The 17,631-nt window shown below is 38.9% G+C and overlaps 1 protein-coding gene across 1 annotated transcript; it reads right to left on the bottom strand.

Moving 5' to 3' along the window:
- Window positions 1-652: 652 nt before the first annotated feature.
- DLD (dihydrolipoamide dehydrogenase) lies at window positions 653-17,152 on the bottom strand. Its single transcript, XM_082486828.1, has 14 exons — window positions 17,044-17,152; window positions 15,912-15,987; window positions 15,262-15,341; window positions 12,231-12,299; window positions 9,794-9,863; window positions 9,307-9,407; window positions 8,830-8,973; window positions 8,563-8,664; window positions 7,091-7,281; window positions 5,504-5,674; window positions 4,898-5,087; window positions 4,354-4,491; window positions 2,750-2,839; window positions 653-2,644 (listed from the first exon to the last, which is right to left on the bottom strand). The coding sequence occupies exons 1-14, from the start codon at window positions 17,080-17,082 to the stop codon at window positions 2,579-2,581; spliced, it is 1,527 nt and encodes a 508-aa protein (XP_082342954.1). The 5' UTR covers window positions 17,083-17,152; the 3' UTR covers window positions 653-2,578.
- Between the last annotated feature and the right edge of the window lie 479 nt (window positions 17,153-17,631).

The raw sequence follows: 17,631 nt of genomic DNA, 5'->3' as shown, positions 1-17,631 counted from the left end.
TGGAAAAAGAACTACAAAAGTTCACATGGCACTTAATGTGAATCAGTTAAGGAGCTGTACACAGATGTTGCTCTCTGACAACAGCTTGAAGGAATAACATCCAGTTCACGGTTATGTAGAACAGTGCACCTTCAATTGTATTGTACTGCACCAACTGATTTACAACATTTATCAGCTACACAAATTAGCATCCAAAACTGCAACATGCATTTACACATCCTGACTGCAAACTCTGATCTGAGGAATACCTCTGCATATAGACTTTGATCAGCACCTTACCTAACCTTGACTAATGTCAGCAAAAGTTAGTCAGGACAACTAAGGCAGAATATATCACTTCCTAAGCAAACTGAAGGGCAGTATGTTTAAATAAGTAATTACCCTTAAGCTGCATAGGTTACAAATGCTAGAGCAAAAAAATCCATTACAGGAATTGATTACCATACCAGCAACAAACACCTTTTCACTGCCAGTATACTTCAGAGTTTTTAAAAATACAATCTGCAAATTTAGCAACATTCAGACTTAACTGCCATCAGACCACTGACAAGTGGCTCAGTAGCTCACCGTACTTTTAACTTTACAAACACTCCTTGTTATGCTTAACTAAAACAGGAACGACAGCAAGAGAAATAACAATACAGTAACAATCTTAAGGCCTTGTATTTTATTTTCAAGTGTCTGGGACACTATAATCTCCGGTATAATTTTAGTAATATTCTTGATTAAAGTTTCCCTGACATTCCAAACTTCATTTAACATGAACAAAATGAGATACAAGAATTTGTAACTGATAAATCTCAAGGCTCAACTGCAGTAAGACTGCCACAAGTATTGCGGGTGGTGGGGGGAACAGACACAAAACTGTTTCTGAAAGAGCAGGGCTTCTAGGAAGAACTTGCAAAGCAGATTAACACTTAGTAGTATTTACCTGCAACAGGTAGAAGTCATTCCAAAATGCCTAGATCTATCAGAAGAATCAAGTTTTTCTTCGCTCGCTCTTGTCTCACCTTTGCTTTCCCTTCAGCAACTTCCTACTAACACTTGAAAGATCCACATTAATTCACTTACTCCAATTCACAGATATGCTGGGTCATCTCATAGCCTGCTGATAACTTCAATGAGCTGTCATGGTTTAACCCTATCTACATTTAAAACAGGAATTTAAAAAAACCCAAACCAAAATGAAGAATATCACTGGTGTTTGATTAACTGATAGCTTAATAAAATGGTTAACATTGCCATATATTTCCATTACTCAGTACGGATACTGGATCAATACTTAATAAGAAGCTCTAAAGAAAGGCAGGAGGATACAACCATCTTGTATATACACAAAACCAAGTACCTTTTCCACCATTCTCTGAATGCACGTTTCTCATCTATCATGCCATTGGCATAATGAAAAAGCACAGGCACAAAACCAGGAAGTGTTAGGGTCTTCTTCAAGGCAGAAGAGCCTAGCAAAAAAAAAAAAAAAGGCACCCTGCAAAAGAAAACTTAAAATAAGCTACTGGAATTGGGCACATTTCCTATACACCTTAGGGATATTCCAAAGATGCTATTTGTTTGTGTGTTTCTTCACGTATTTGACAACCTAGACACTAAAAGGAGTAACAGGACCAATTAGCAAACAAAACCCAAGAAGACCCTCCAGCCACGTTAAATATTTATTAAGCTCTCTTACTACATAACAGACAGAAAGAGAGCACAAAATAGAAAACAGGAGAAGAAAGTATGTCTTAATTGTGTGGAGAGCTGACACTGCAGCCCTTGTGTGTGGAAGGTGCAGAGTAACCCTCACGTCATTGAACTTAACAGCAAGCGCTGCTTCACAACCCAGTTTTAGCATTTCAAGTTTAAGAGAGTTGGATGATGGAAGCTTTAAAAAATAGAAAAGATTAAGTAGCAGTAGGATTAATTTTTCTTCAGCCTTTCATTTCTCCATCAGCACTTGATTTTTCCCCTGATGAGTTTTCAATATGAAAACATGATGTGTGGAGAATCACACACACACACAGAGTAATCTTCTCTTTAAAAAGTCAGTATCATTTTAATGGATCTATACGAGCCCCTCTTCTCCCAATATCCTAACACTACTAAGTCAAAACAAATTTTGGTACTTGTATGTAAGAAGTAGGTTAAATACTAAAGTTAATCCTTTCAGAAGGAAACACGTTTTTGTGCGGAAGTGACAGTGGCATTTTAAGTGCCAGTATTCAACAGGTTTAATCTATCACTACTTCCAGGTATGCTGGACGCTTATTCAGAGTTTTGACCAGCACACCTGATTATCCCATGCAGCAGCGAAATGTTTGGTTTCGAAGAAGAAAATAGTTCTGTCAGGCTGTTTTTCTGCAACATTCATCATGTAAATAAACAAGTAATTTTAAGTATTTAATTTACAGAGACTGGATAATTCCACTTGTTCCAAACTCTACTTGTTTAAATATTTGATGTTGAAAATGAAAAGATTCATTTAATTCAGTCCCCAGATCCTCAGACTCAGCCTTCCATAAGGGCCCACAGTCCATTTTCAGAGATGTACTATACACGTACAAAGATCTGCTCTTTTATTTTAGAAGTTGATAGCTTTGCCAAAAGATGCTGCTAGGTTTGCTTCCCTGAAGGCTTCTGACACTGTCTGTAGAGAGCAAACACAAAAAGGTACAAGTCATTAGCATTTACATGTGATTATAGCATGTCTGTGTAACCCTGGTGTTCAACAGTCGGATTAGAAAAAACTTACTGGATGGGCATGGCAAACTCTGGCTACATCTTCACATGATGCTCCATATTCCATAGCAAGGGCAGCTTCATTAACCATTTCACCAGCACCCTGTAATTTAATGGTATTTGTAATTAGCACAAATCTTTATGCAGTTGTCCAGGTTCTCCTGAATCACTAACAGCTTGTAAATAAGCATCTTTTGCTAAAAAATGAGAAGTTGTGTTATAACTAGCACTTCAGCTGTGTTCTAATATAAGCCATAAGTACTTAATCTATTTGGTGACTGTGCTCAAGCCTAGTGTAAATCTAAACTAATCTAATGAGAGTATTTTTTCTCTCATTACTGAGAGTTGTACAAAATCTGGGCATTTTTCCACCAGAAGATACTGGTCAGATAATACCTACATTCTCATTAAAGCTACAGTGTACATTACCACTGCCGAAACCTCCCCAAAACTTCAATGGCCTCCTGGAAAGTTAAATAGATAACTAGATAAAGAAAAGCGTGTTACTACATCTGCACCCTCATTTTTATTAATGTGAGTTGTATTTATGCGTATTTAGTCATAGAACATTTCTTTGAGCAGTCAAAAATAGTGCAATGTCCTGTTACATTTTTAGCATTCGGATCCATAATCATAAGATTTTTCCCCCAGCCCTTTCCCACTGCAGAAAATCAGTCTGTCTCACAGCAATAAACCTAAGTTGTGCTTCCTTTAAAGCATGTTGATTTTTAAATGACTGGCAGCGTGAGAGAAAATAACTAGCATAACATCTTACTATGTATTCCTATCAGAAGCTATGAGAATCAGATTGAGAAACAAAAAGGCTGTCCACTAGTGTTGACAGTATATCCATTCATAGAAATAAAATTTCCTTTCCAGGAAAATGGAGAGCAGTTTTAGTGTTTCTCTTAAAGAAAGCAGTATACAAAGATGCATGGAAGTGTTTCTGCATACATTTTTAAGAAAAAAAATAAATAAATAAAATTTAAAGCTAAGCAAAACGGAGAGAGATTAAGGTCTAACTTTGGACTGTATGGGACAGCAAAAAATTATACTTTTCCAAAACAGAATTTTCTGGCTTCTAATCATTGCAAAGGATTCTTAATCAAAGTTCCGTAAGTTACTGCCCCAGATTTGGTGACTGCAGCATGAGGTTACCAACTCTGCTGAAGTCTTAAGTTGGGAGGGGGGGAATACACCAAATAAAAACCCACAGTCTGTTCAGCTCCCTCAACTTCCAGAACTTCCGCTGTTCTCTCAAGTATTTGGGAATATTAATTAAAAAAAAAAAAAAAAAAAAAAAAGCAAACAACAACCCAAAAAAAACAAAACCAAAAAACCCCACACAACCTAGTCAGAGAAACCAATTAACCCTAGGAATTCTTGGGGGAAAAAAAAATAAATTAAAAAATACTGGGTCTAAGACCAAAGTAACAGACAACAGGGAGGAGGGTAGGGCTGCAGAAGAGAACAGTAAATACAAGTGACTATGGTAGCCTCAAATCTTCCTTCTTCTTAGAAGCATTTCTCCTAACTTGACATCTACTTGGCAACTGTGCAACACAAATAAAAGACCCTTAACAAGGCCAAGACAGCAGCACAATTTACAATACTTACTGCGCCTAAAATGTGAGCACCCAACATCCTGTCTGTTGATTTTTGACTAAGTATCTTCACCATGCCATCTGTGTCAGCATTTGTCTTTGCTCTACTGTTCGCAGCAAACGGAAATTTCCCAATTTTGTATTCTACACCCTACAAAACAGGTATGTGTTACTGAGTTAATGACCAACAAGAACAATGTAACCACAGATACAATTTGGTAAGTACAAGACCAGAAGTAATACAAAAATAAAAGGCACATAAGACATACAGAGCAATGATACCAAACATGTGCCACCAAACCACCAAAGCGGTATAAGGGAGATATTAAAAAAAGATTAATTAGAAATGAAGAGTATTAACTTCATAGAATAGAACTCATGAAAGAGAACTGTGATCCTTGAGAGAATGGCATGCAGGAGGGAATCATTCAATCGTATATCCTAAGCAATAAATTCAGACCCAGAAATTCTCCTGGAAAAAGTAGCTAAACTACTAGGCAACGAAACCCCACCCAGTGTGGAAAAACAGTTTTGTCTGAGAAGAAAACAAACAGTACCTCTTCTTTCAGCTGTTCTTCTGATTTGCCAACCCAGGCCACTTCAGGGTGAGTGTATATCACAGAGGGTACACAGTTATAGTCAATGTGAACTGCTCCCCCAGCCATCCCTTCCACACAAAGAATGCCTTCATCCTCGGCTTTGTGGGCCAGCATGGGTCCAGCAACTACATCACCAATAGCATAGATGCTATCAGACCAATGAAACAGAATAAGACACTGTTTAAAAACATCCTAGCACACCTAGACTACCTTATATAACAGTTAGTTTAACACATGCTACTGAAAACTCGAATCAAAACAGATTAAAATATTAAATTTCAAAAGAAATGCAAAGTATAACACAGTAGTTTCCACAGAGTGACCACACTTCAAGAAGTACTAGTGACATTAAATACACACAGTAATTTTTAAATTACAAAACTTCAAAGGTTGACTAAAAATCTTTAGTTCCTGAAATAAACAGAAATTTTGGGTTTTCCTTTCAGAAAAGGAAGCTATATTCTACACTTAAAAAAAAAAAAAGAGTGCTTTAGTAGGTTAAACTTTTAAAAATAAGAGTTCTGCTTAAAAAAAAAGTAAGAAATATTATTTATTATTACTTACTTTGGAATTTTGGTTTGGAATCTGTTATTGACTGGGATTCTCCCCCTCTTATCAAGTTCAATTCCAATATCTTCAAGACCTAGGTTTTTCGTGAAAGGACGTCTACCGATGCAAACTAGGAGCACATCACAAGTTATTACTTCTGCCTTGCCACCAGCAGCAGCTTCAACACTGTAGAAAAATAAGTAGTAAAACCACTAATCTATAAACTTTCAGTGTTGTATTTCTCTGACCAGTAACTAGTATGATCCAGATGGTGACCTACTGGCTGACCTGGCATCCAAAACATTTGCACTCAGCCTGCCTCACGCTCCTCCCTTACAACAGTTGAGGAGTAGAAGAGGGAGGAAGGGACAATAACTCTTACTACATTTGTTAACAACTCTGAGACAGAGAAATTCAGGATATATATCCACTAGCAAGTAGCATGACCTGACAGGATCAAATCTGTAGAGCAAATAATTGGTGCTCAGTACTCAACATCCAAACTATAATATTTTGGGGTGGGGTAGGGCCACATATTCTGAGCAAGCTTTCTTCTGGCCCAAGAACCAAAACACCTGTTAGGAGCTGCCCTGCATCAGGTGCATCTCTCAAGTGCATCTTTGTGCTTAATTGCCCCCAGAACAAGTTGAGTTCATGGGCTCTGAAAGTGCAAGAACCAAAGCATGGTAAGTGAGGATAAATAGGAAATATGTTTCAAAAGCATACTCCTGAAATAAAATGAAACTCTAAATATAGAAACAAACTACATGAGAGGTCCAATCTGCATCAGTGTGGTATGTAAAGAAGCCCAAATCTAGGACCTTTACAATGGTGGAGGATAGACTTATCGCGAGATATGGTGATACAGCAAATACAAGTCACCATATTAAGATTCCAGTGGAAAAGACCTCAACATTTAAGCTTACTTTTGTTAAGTAACATTAATTTTTTAAAACTCAAACTACAGTTTACATAACCAGACTGCACACAGAATACATTAACAAGAACAGAAGTAGTGTATACATATGGACTTTTACAAAGCAAATTTGCTTTGTATGTTGCTATATTAGCTGTTCATCTATAAATATTCAAAGGGTTTGAGTGTGGCCATTAAAAAACACTCTGGGGTAGTTTCATTTATTTCTACTTGAAAGCAGTCAAATCTCTGACACACTTATTTGGAGACAAGGGGAGGTACGGACAAAATAACCCCTCCAGTAAGCAGCCAAGAATTAATGGTGTGAAAATGACTGTATAAACAATAATGGTATTTATGTTAATTATACCAGAAGCAAAGATCTTCCATGATTTAGAGTTCTGCTTTTATTACTCATCTCACTGAAACACCACTGGTTTTATACTAGGCACACCTTCAACTCAAGTCAATGCAACCTCTCCTGTATAAGCAACCTAGGACTCGATATATGAACTCTGTAAGTTACAATACAGGATAAAAATTAAATGTCACTGCAGAATTGTTTCATACTAAATCCATTTTTTTCCTATTCAAAGAATAATATCAGATTATGTTTTTAAATAGGTTTGAAGGATTGGGTGGAAGAATATACATGGCATTCCTTTAGTTTTATGTTAAACACTTACGCTACATCAATTTTTCCATCTGGTTTCTTGGTAGCACCAGTAACTTTGGTGTTCAGTTTAAACTTAAGTCCCTGTTTCTGAAGAATACGTTGGAAGTTTTTAGAGATCTCCATGTCAATTCCCATTCCACCAACATGGCCCATGAACTCAACAGCTGTCACATCTGCACCGAGGCGCTGCCAAACTGAACCCTGCAGTCACAACAACATGTGTAAGTTTTTGAAAGGAAGACTTCAGATGTCTTTACTGTAATACTTATTACTTCAATTGTAAACTTTTCAAAAGCAGGACAACAGGTAAGACCAAAATGATGAGCTTTTACAAATATTACCGTGTAGGATAAAACATGCTCATGTCCCAGCCGTTCCACAAAAAAAAAAAAAAAAAAAAAAAGTATTTATCATGGCTTGTTTGCATACCCCAAACTACAGTGATTGAATTCACAGAATTGATCTTTTAAAGAAATAACTAACAAAATAATTAAGTATAAATTAAGTATACTTTAGGCTATAGATACAGAAAAATTTGAAATCAAAGAATCTGAGTGTAGCTCAAAAAATCCAAAGGAAGTTGTTTGTGGTGTTTTAATATGACTAGAAATTAAATCAAAACAATACCACATTATGGAAATTTTATGCAATAAAATGGAACTACTGCTGCTTCTTTATGTATTTATAACCATAACCACTATCATCAGCTTCACTAACAAAACCCACATACACGCTACGTACCTGAAGTTACCCACATCTATCCAACACAGTATTTCACTTTGCTTACTCTTTCCCTGCTTAAGGGTCAGCAGGCTAAGCAGATGTGCAAATTTGCAAGCACTTGCAAGACCAGCAAATATACATTCTTCTTGAACTATGTAGGTATGAGGCAAAAGGACTCGACCAAAATGAACTACAGTGTCCCGGAATCATGGAGTTTCAGAGTTGGAAGGGACCTCTAGAGATCATCTAGCCCAACTCCCCTGCTAAAGCAGGATTGCCCAGAGCACATTACTCAGGACTGCATCCAGGCGGGTCTTGAAAATCTCCAGTGTCTCCACTCCTTTGATTGCTAGACAGAATGTGTGCAATCAAATCACGTAAAAATTTATTGGGATTAACTGCTACACACGAGTTTATCCTGGCTTAAAATTAACTTCCCTTAAAAAAGCAAGTTCTACTGTCTATATACAGAGCAGGTACAAACCTCAGCAAAAGTTAACCCCCCTCCTCAAAAACCCTGTATGTCGGGCCCTGTACGTTCCTCTCTCATCTCTCTGCTTAGCTAAAAAGTTGCAGGAGTACTGATCCTACAAACAGTTATTCCAGGTTTTCTGGGAGAAACGGGAGCTAACAGGCTATGAAGTCTTAACAGTTTCATTACAACTCACTCAACCAAACATCTGTTAAATCACAGCAACACAATGATAACACCCTGTTCCTTTATAAATTGAAGACCAAGTGGTTTAAATATCCTCTCACCAGTTCCACACCAATGACTCCTGCACCAATGACAACCATCTTTTCGGGAACTTTTTTCAGTGACAGCGCACCAGTGGATGACACAATGTTATCTTCATCAATCTAATGACAAAGAAATCCACAAAGGGAGGTTTACACTCTCTTTTTCACATTATATATGAAACATATAGAAGCTGAAGCACAATCAGATGCAAAAAATTATTACACATTAAATTATGTGGATATTACACATTGAAAACCAGTACTGTTTAGATTTCAAATACTTACAGTAATTCCAGGGAAGGGAGCAACTTCTGAGCCTGTGGCTATAAGTATGTTCTTTGTATTGATAACTTGTGTGCTGCCATCTTCTTTGGTTGCAGTGACTTGGTTTTTGCCAGTTATTTTTCCAAACCCAGATACGTGTACAACCTTTAGTAATCAGAACACAGTAACTTCAGATTCAAATTACTTATGTAAGCTACACTGCGTTTAATCTGAATCTCAGTAATGCTTTAGAGAAGCTGCTAACATGTACTGCATCACCATCCAGTACAAATCACAAAGTAATTGTATACTATTCTTTTAAGTAGATTAAGAATGAAGGAACGGTTCATTATAAATTTCCTAGAAGAGAAGCATTCAAATTGTATCCTTGTCGAGTCAGTCACTCAATTTATGTGGCAAGAATATGAAAAGGTAAAAAGCAAGAAATTCAGATCAGAAAGAGTCATGGATATACCTCAGTATATTGTCCAAACTAACCTTGTTTTGTTTAAATAAATGAGCAATTCCACCTGTTAAGGCCTTCACTGCACCACTCTTCTGTTCCATCATCTTCTCGAGATTCAAACGGATTCCTGTAACTAAGGTTAAAAAAACCTTTCTATCAAGCATTGCAGTGTTTTTACTTAAAGGAGCTAACCTAAACACAATTAACAGCTCTGACACAGTATGTGTTGAATGGCCCTACCAAACAGTAAAAGTTACATTCAACAACGGCTATGTTACACTTTTCAAATTATAAGCAATATTACACTTTTCAAATATAACTTATCTGTCACATGATTTGGGGTTCAAGGAGCAGACACATGTCCCTAAACCTCCAACTGACATATAAAGGATATTATTTATAAGTCTAAAAAGATTTATAACCAGAAATATACAGTAATCAGTTTTGAATGATTAAAGTTGCTTGTTGATGGAAATAATTTATGTTAACAAGCATTGACAAGCTGCTCTTCGCACTCACTTTCGATTCCTCTATTAGCGAAATCTTTTCCATGGGCCAAGTGATACAGATGCGAGTTGTTCAGCAAGGCCTAAAATACACACACAGAAATGTAAATTGGGACATGCCTTCATGATTGAATTAATTATTTATATTATCAGGCAAAAAGTAATCTGATGTTATTTGCATAACATTATTACTTTTAAGAAAAAGTCCGGCATGTATGAATTTAAAAAGGTATATATCAAACAGAAATTGTACACAGGATCTCTTACTGAAGTGTTTTATAAAGTTAGATATTTAACATAAAAATAGAAAATAGTCAAATTCACACCTATCATTTTGCTTGTTTCACCAGAGAAACCAGGAATGACTCCATGAACATTGGAAAAAAAAAAAAAAAAAAAAGAACAGACTTTAATAGAGGAAAGAAAGATGATTCTGACTGACTCACAGGCAAATTTCCTTTTTACCTCAGACAAGAGATTACTTGTCAACAAAAGGAGGATACAGAAAAACTGGATGAGAAAAACCTATACTGAAATCCCTGTCAAAATTTTAGCCCATGTAGATGTATGCGAGTTAAATTTTGTAGCCGAGGAGTTGTACTACAGTTACCACATCAGCTACTTGAGCTGAAGCTAGATGGCTTAGAGCGAGCTTAGGTCACTGGACATTCAGAATTCAAAATTAAAGTTAGAATAGTTTTTATAATGATGTTTATAAATCAGGAACTTGAAATGCAGAACTTCTAGAACTGTATTTCTATTAGAAATAGCAATATAGCTAGGAAGGGATCTTGGCAAGAAAAATTATGTCTTTCACTATAGCCATCCCAAACATGAAATTATCAGTATCTCTTCAAGAAGGACAAAAGCGCAAGACTGTGCACTGAAAGCAGGCACAGTAAAACATTCAAAGCACATTATGAAATACCTGCTTTATTTACACACGCTTGAATTAAAAATGGAATTAGCTTATTCTGATAGTATTAGTTTATTAATGTTTCTCAACTCGCACTCTTTAAAATTGGTTTGCCCATTTCATATAACTGTCACAACCCTGAATCCATAACATCCAATATTACTTGAAGACAGCCACCACTTCAGACTTCAGTAATTAAAAAAGAAAAGAATTTATATGCCCAATGTATTATTTTGGTGGCTTTTTGAAAAGGAATTTCCAAAGAGTTTGTTATTGCCTCAGTGTATGCAGCCTATGTATCTTCTTCTTAAGAAATTTATTGCCATTCAAAAAAAATTCTGGATAGTATCTGGGTGTAGCCATGGGTTCAGAAGTATTTTCTTAAGAACTTCAAAGAATAAAAAAAGGACTTAAGAATAGTTAGTTAAATAGATCCTAGCAAAGTTTCAAACTTTTAAAGTAACACTGTATTGATCTACATCTCATTTTTAGTTTTTTCTCACTATATTAAGATATTCTGAACTTCAATAAAACTATTAGTAAAATGTTTAGGAAAATTAATATATAATTTTAAAAACTTTGTATTTGCACTGTATTTTCTCCTACCATAATAATGGAACCTTTCTGAGCAAACAGATTAGAATTAATGATATAGTTCGGAGGGATCTTGGTAAGAAAATTATGTCTGTTTCTACAGCTGTTACAAACCTGGCCTTACCAGTGTCTTTCTTCACCTGCTGGATGCTAATAAGGCAGACTCATTAGCATCCAGCTAGACAGACTCGATTGGACTAATAAGGCTATCTAGCAATAGCACTGCTCTTATAAGGCCCTAGTTCTGAAATTACTTAAAACTGGACAGATAACTTCAAATATTAAGTTCTTCTGAATTTCTTTTTACTTCTCCTTTCTTTTGGGGCTGCTGAGCCGCAAACTACACTCTTTCTACAGTCAATGGAGAGAGACAGCTCTCTTCAGAGCATGGTGCATCCAACCAAAACCAGAGTTCATGATTTTTCAGGGGTGCCTCTCTCCCTTTAATTTAGATTCACTTTCTCTACCCCTAGTCACACAGTTCAGCATTCCTTTAATACAAGAACATCATCATGGACAAAACTACAGATTTATTTTGAACAAATCAAGATGAGAGGATCAAGAACTTCACATGGTGGATACTACAAGAGATACAGTCATCTGAAACAGTTAACACCGTAGTCAGTTACTGGTTACAACATAGACTCAACAGCTCAGAGTGAGAAGATGTATCGGTATGCGCCTTTGGTTTCAGTTCTCTTCCACTCTTTCATTTTGAAAAGTCCACAAAACAGAGTTTGCAAACAAAACGCTTCTATTGAGCAAGTAAAATTTCAAACCCCTGTGTTATTTATTTGGATCTTCAGCTTATTTGGATTGCAATTTCAATTTTTAAAGAAAGTACGTCAATCTTGGAAAAAGATTTAAGGAAGAGTTTCTCAAGTGATGCACAGAACATCTGTTGTTGTTAATGAAGTTATGACAAACTACATACGCTTACCTTGGATGGAATACATCCAACATTCAAACAGGTTCCACCTAAGGTTTCATTTTTTTCTACACAGACAGTCTGAGGAAGAAGTGGGGAAAAAAGAACTTTTTAGCAATACGTCACCATTTCATTATGGAGTATCTGACAAGTTAGAATTGATGACAAAGACAAGACATTTACCTAATAACTCTTTCTCTACAACTGTCTCATTAATTTCATTCCTAGATTTATTTTGTGGCTCAGATTTCCCCACCCTCATTTTTTTTCCTAACTTAAAACCACAAAATAGCACTTTGCAACAAAATTCTCTACCAGAAGAGAGCCACATTCCCCAGTGCACCATTTATACTTTCATACAAGTTTAAGTGCTGTTGTTCTGCTTCAAAAATCCAGTCGCCTCAATTAAATACAACACTCAATTCTGTGAAAGATGTTCCCCTTACAATTAAAACTGCAAAAAGCAAAAAACAGAAATCATACAAAAGATTCCTAAAAACACGTAACTGCAAGCAAACAACAGACAAATGAACCAATACATGTTAAAATTGCATGAAGAAATAATTTCTTTAAAGAAAAAAGCCCCAAACCACAAACAACATTTCCCTCTCTAAACACACTATCCTGCAAGACCCTTTGATATAAATTTGTGCCAAAATCTATAAAGAAAGAATAAAAATCAAGTAAAGCGAAGCCAAACAAAAATGAGGTCAATACCAACACGGATGGAAAATATTTCATCTCCTTTTCATCGGCTTGCCAACATCAACGTACGGAAAGGAAAAAAAAAAGCAACTGACAAAATGTCAAGTAAGCAGATCACTTGGGGGGGTAAGAAAGTATCATAAACCTTTTTTATAGAAGCATAAGAATTGGCATCTCCTTCTCTGCAAGGTGCACACGTACAAAATAACAGTTCCTTGGTTTATACTCTAAGAGCTCCAGCCTGCTGAGAAGTGACTACCCAGGTGAAAGCCTTTCATCATTTCTTTAAATTGCTGCTTTTGTGCTAAAGTAGAGGTGATGGTAACATGAAGAGCAGGATTCACTGTATCAAATCACAGAAACACACTGAGACATGCTAACCCCCTTTCTACCCTTCCTCCTGTTTTAAGCACACAAATGCATGAAAAACAATCCAAGGGCTTTGAAAGCTGTACTACGGATCAAACAGCACCAGACTGCTCCTACCTTTACCTGATAAGGAGGTTCTGCCTCATCCACTTTACATCAACTTCACCGACAAGGCCAAGCAAAGCTGTTGAAAAGCCAATGCCCAGAGAACATTGTTGGCAATAACGTGGGATACTGTGGCGGTGACGCAAGGACTTAAGGCTTCTGCTAGCACACGTAGCACTGATATTGAAGGTTACCGTTCACTAGTTCAGCAGAGCACACTCGGGTTCTCCCAGAACTATAGAATCTATCTTTTCCCAAAGATCTTACAAAACCATCTCCTTACATCCCTCAGGGACAGCATAAACATTCTTCACATTTATTCAGTGCTACAGATGACACATGCCACGCATGTCTAAATATTTTACTTACTCCGACTAGCTGTAAAGCAGTATAACAAAATTATGTTTTGCCATGACAAAAAACAGAATCCACGGCACTTTTTAACCTCCCTGTATATGGTATCCTATCGTCAATCACAGATATGAAGGACCTGAGGACAGCGCTGCTCCAAAAAAAGCAGGCATACAGCCACAAAAAATAGCTTTAGAATAAACAAACATGAACTTACATGGCAGAAGGCCTCAATCTCAATTAAAACCTGTAGCACTGAGCACATTTTTCTCAGGTAGTAATAGCTCAGTAACAACATACATCTAAAAGCAAGAGTATTTATTAAGACAAAAAAAAAATTCACAGGCATAAAGACAACTCAATTATCTGCACTAGGTCACAGGCCAAACTTCTTAACGGAATCTCAAACACTTATATTTTGGTACAGTTATACATTAGATGGCTGAAAGATAACAAAAGAGACATCACTGAAATCCAGCTTTGGGAGTAGTGAGCAATGAGGGACAACAACCAGAATTACAGAAAAGTTTAGGTTGAAGGGACCTCCTCTGGAGGCCCTCTGTCAAGTCTCCTGCTCCAAACACAGTCCACATCAAAGATGCACCAGGTGGCTCAGGGCCCTGTACAACCAAGTTCTGAAAATATCCAAGGATGAAGACTACATGCTATATGGGCCCTGTTCCAGTGTTTCACTGGAACTTCGTTCATCAACAGGAGTTCCTGTCCTTACCAGGCGGTCTAACCAACTAATTTTTGCCATTAAGTCTAGATGTCATAGTCTGGAAGCATTGAAGGTACCAGCCAGCAGGAACATGCTCAAGACTGTTAGCACCACCTTCTCAGATTTCAAAATAATTAAGACAAGAATAATGCAGTTCCAAGAAAGTAAGTTGGTCTCATATTAAGGAGCAAAAGTTGCCTCTTTCAAAAGGTATTCGAAGGCAACAGACAGAGCAACAGAGATGAACATAAATAAATGTAAATTTGATCCATTAGTATTTCTACAGACTTATTTTTGCGTCTAAAATTCTCACATGGCAATGGAATTCCTCTACTCACATTCGAAACCCACATCAGTTAAATACTGTTTTTTCCTCTTTTGAGGTCCCTCAGTCTGATCTTCAGGATATTTTTTCAGTGGTCTTTCTGCTACTGCCTCTTCCCTCCCCCCCCCTTTTCTTTGTTGGGAGAAAAAATCCTTCCTAACATTCTTTTCCCACCTTCTCTTCCACAAGAGTATAAGCACACCTCAATTATCACTTCCAACAAAAAGCAAGCTTTCCTGAGCAGCTCTGTCAGTAGCCTAGCAGGGCTACAGACAGTCCTATCTTCACATGTCCATTTCAACTTCTGTATAATCTGGGTAAGCAAGGTAAAGAAAGATTACCAACATCTCAACAGCATCTGGTGCCCCAGGATGTGACAGAGGAATTTCAGTTTTTCAGTATCACACAAACATCTTCCAAGTTCATCTGGATAAATATTCTGCTCTCTGAGTGAGGTCTCATCTTACCTTAAATCCAAGCTGAGCTGCTTTGATAGCAGCAACATACCCTCCAGGACCAGAGCCAATAACTGTGACATCAGCATCAACTGAAACAGAGTTATTAACATTTGAGTTATTTTTGTTCCAGCAGCTAATATTTTACTGCAGGAACACCAGTTTATTTTTTAAATAATTCATGTTTGAAAAGGAATTTTTTGAAAAGCAAGATGGCTATTAAAAATGATGCAACTTAATAGACTAAGTTCAGATGAGTGAACTACACCTCATGTGAGAGTAACCCTCTGGATAAAAGGAACGGTTGTGTGGAAGTATTCACTATGCAATGAAAAAAACCTCTTAAATCTTACAGGGGAAAATAATGTAAAAAGAAATGAGGCAACTGAATTCTGTCTGACCCATCCATCTTACTATAAATCCTTTAAGAACTAAACTCAATGTTTGGATAGTTTACTACAACATTCTTCCAATGCAGCTTCTATTCATGTTTACTGCAAAAGATAAATGCTTACTGAATGCCATAAAATCAGTAGTTTATAAAGGAGAAAATATGGCTGAAACAGATATCCATGCAATCTCTATTGATTATTAATGCAACAGAATCTATGAACTTTGTACCTAAGCCATGTATCGTAAACTAATAATCATAAATTAATTACCTTGATCAGCATAGGTCCTTTGTGACACTGCACAAATTCCCTGGAGACCATGATGAATTCGATCAAAATGGCTTCTCTAGAAAGGGAAAAAAAAAACTGCTTAATTTTAAAAGTTGAAGTCTACCCTTGAAGGAAAATAAGCATTCAACCACATACAGACAAACGCACAGTTACAATCACCAGTTAATCAAAACAGGAACAACATAACTGAAGCGGACATGGAGGGCACTGGCTGGAACAGGAGGTAGAAGTCGCTCTGCCATTTACCTGCTCTGCAATCTCAGCCAATCATTACACCTGTTTTCGTGTCAGCCTCGCCTAAGGCTGCCTCTAACCACACAAACTTTCAACCCTTCACACGGGGCTCTTAATGACATAAACGAAGACACCCACAGGAGCTTACAAAGAGTCTTGTTGTTCCATAACCATCCTCTTCAGCCACCTCCTGTGAACAGGCAACCTCTCAGAGGTGGTTCTGGAGGGCAAGACTTTTTAATTGTAATGGGACAGTACAGCACAGTCCCTACAAGCGTCTCACGGGCGATCATCCTGTACCTGGAGCAGAGGATCCTGCTGAAAGCATTTCTGAAGCCCTTATCGCTGCCCAAATGGCTGGAAGCGACCCTCTGACAGCTGGCGGCTTCCGCAGCTACAGAGGTACCCGCCCTCACCCCCCGCTCCGCCCGGCCGCTCCCTCTGGCGGGCCGGGGCACCCCCTCCGCTCTCGGGAGGACCGACAGCCAACAAATCACACGGCAGCAAGGACAAGACCCCGAGCTCACCCCGCCGAGGCGGCGTGACGCCCGCTTGGGGCCAGCCGACACCGCGGGCACCGTGTCACCTCAGCCGGGCCGAGGCGGCGCCGGGCGAGGAGCGACGCCCCGTCCCTGCTTAAGGAGGGGAAAGCAGAGAAGGGAGGGAAGACCAGCCAAACGCCGCGGCGGCCCGCCGCGCCCCAGGGCGCCTGCTCCGGCTCCGCCCGCCCTCACGCCCGCTCCCGGCGAGGGGTGGGGGGGGCATGAGGAAAGCCCAGGCCCCAGCTCCCGAGTGCGGCGCGCTACGGCTGAGCTCCCGCCGCTCGCTCGCTCGCCCGCCCGCCCCGCGGCAGCGCCGTCCCCTGCCGGCGCAGTACCCGAGCGAGCGCGCAGGAGACGCGTCCCCAGCGCTGCATGTCCGCCACTCCCGGCCTGCGCCCCTCAGCCGCCGCTCCAAGGACTCCGCGGACTCGCGCAGGCGCAACGGGCCGGGGAGGGCGGGGGAGCGGCGGCCGCGCGGCGGGAGGACCGGGCGCCGCCGCGCGACGAGGCCCCCTGGCGGAGGCGGCCGCCCGGTACAGCGCTGAGAGCGGCGAGGACATGCAAATGAGCTCTTAAAGCGGCAGGGCGCTCCCAAGGCGGACCCGCAGAGCAGCTCGTAGCCCTACCGCGCACCGAAATTAATGCTCGGGTCAGGCAAAGCAGCTCGCAAACCCACGTCTAACGGAGCGAAATAAAATTTGGGAACAAAAAAGGCCAAATACGTCATTTTTTTTTCAGAATGAAACCTCTTTCTTCGAAGTGACAGCGATGAGTACATAAACTCAATTTTTAAAATACCCAGATATACAACAGCTAAGGTATCTCATTTTGGAAAGAATTTCAAGCCACTTGGTATAATTGCTTTCAAAGTATTTAATCAGGAAACATTTGAACCAGAATGCTGAGACATTTTTATTATTGAC

This window comes from Vanellus vanellus (assembly GCF_965231255.1).
Source record: "Vanellus vanellus genome assembly, chromosome: 1".
Taxonomy (NCBI): domain Eukaryota; kingdom Metazoa; phylum Chordata; class Aves; order Charadriiformes; family Charadriidae; genus Vanellus; species Vanellus vanellus.
Note: the sequence above shows the minus strand (reverse complement) of the source record. Positions and strands in the feature narration are given on the sequence as shown.

Bases quoted from the DNA above. Each gene is read 5' to 3' on its own strand.
- DLD (XM_082486828.1), bottom strand. From the start codon at position 17,082: ATGCAGCGCTGGGGACGCGTCTCCTGCGCGCTCGCTCGG. The intron at 8,665-8,829 runs GTAAGTATTTGA...CTTTGTCATTAG, and splicing joins CTCCCTTCCCTGGAATTACT to ATTGATGAAGATAACATTGT. The intron at 2,840-4,353 runs GTAAGTATTGTA...ATTAAATTACAG, and splicing joins GTGCTCACATTTTAGGCGCA to GGTGCTGGTGAAATGGTTAA.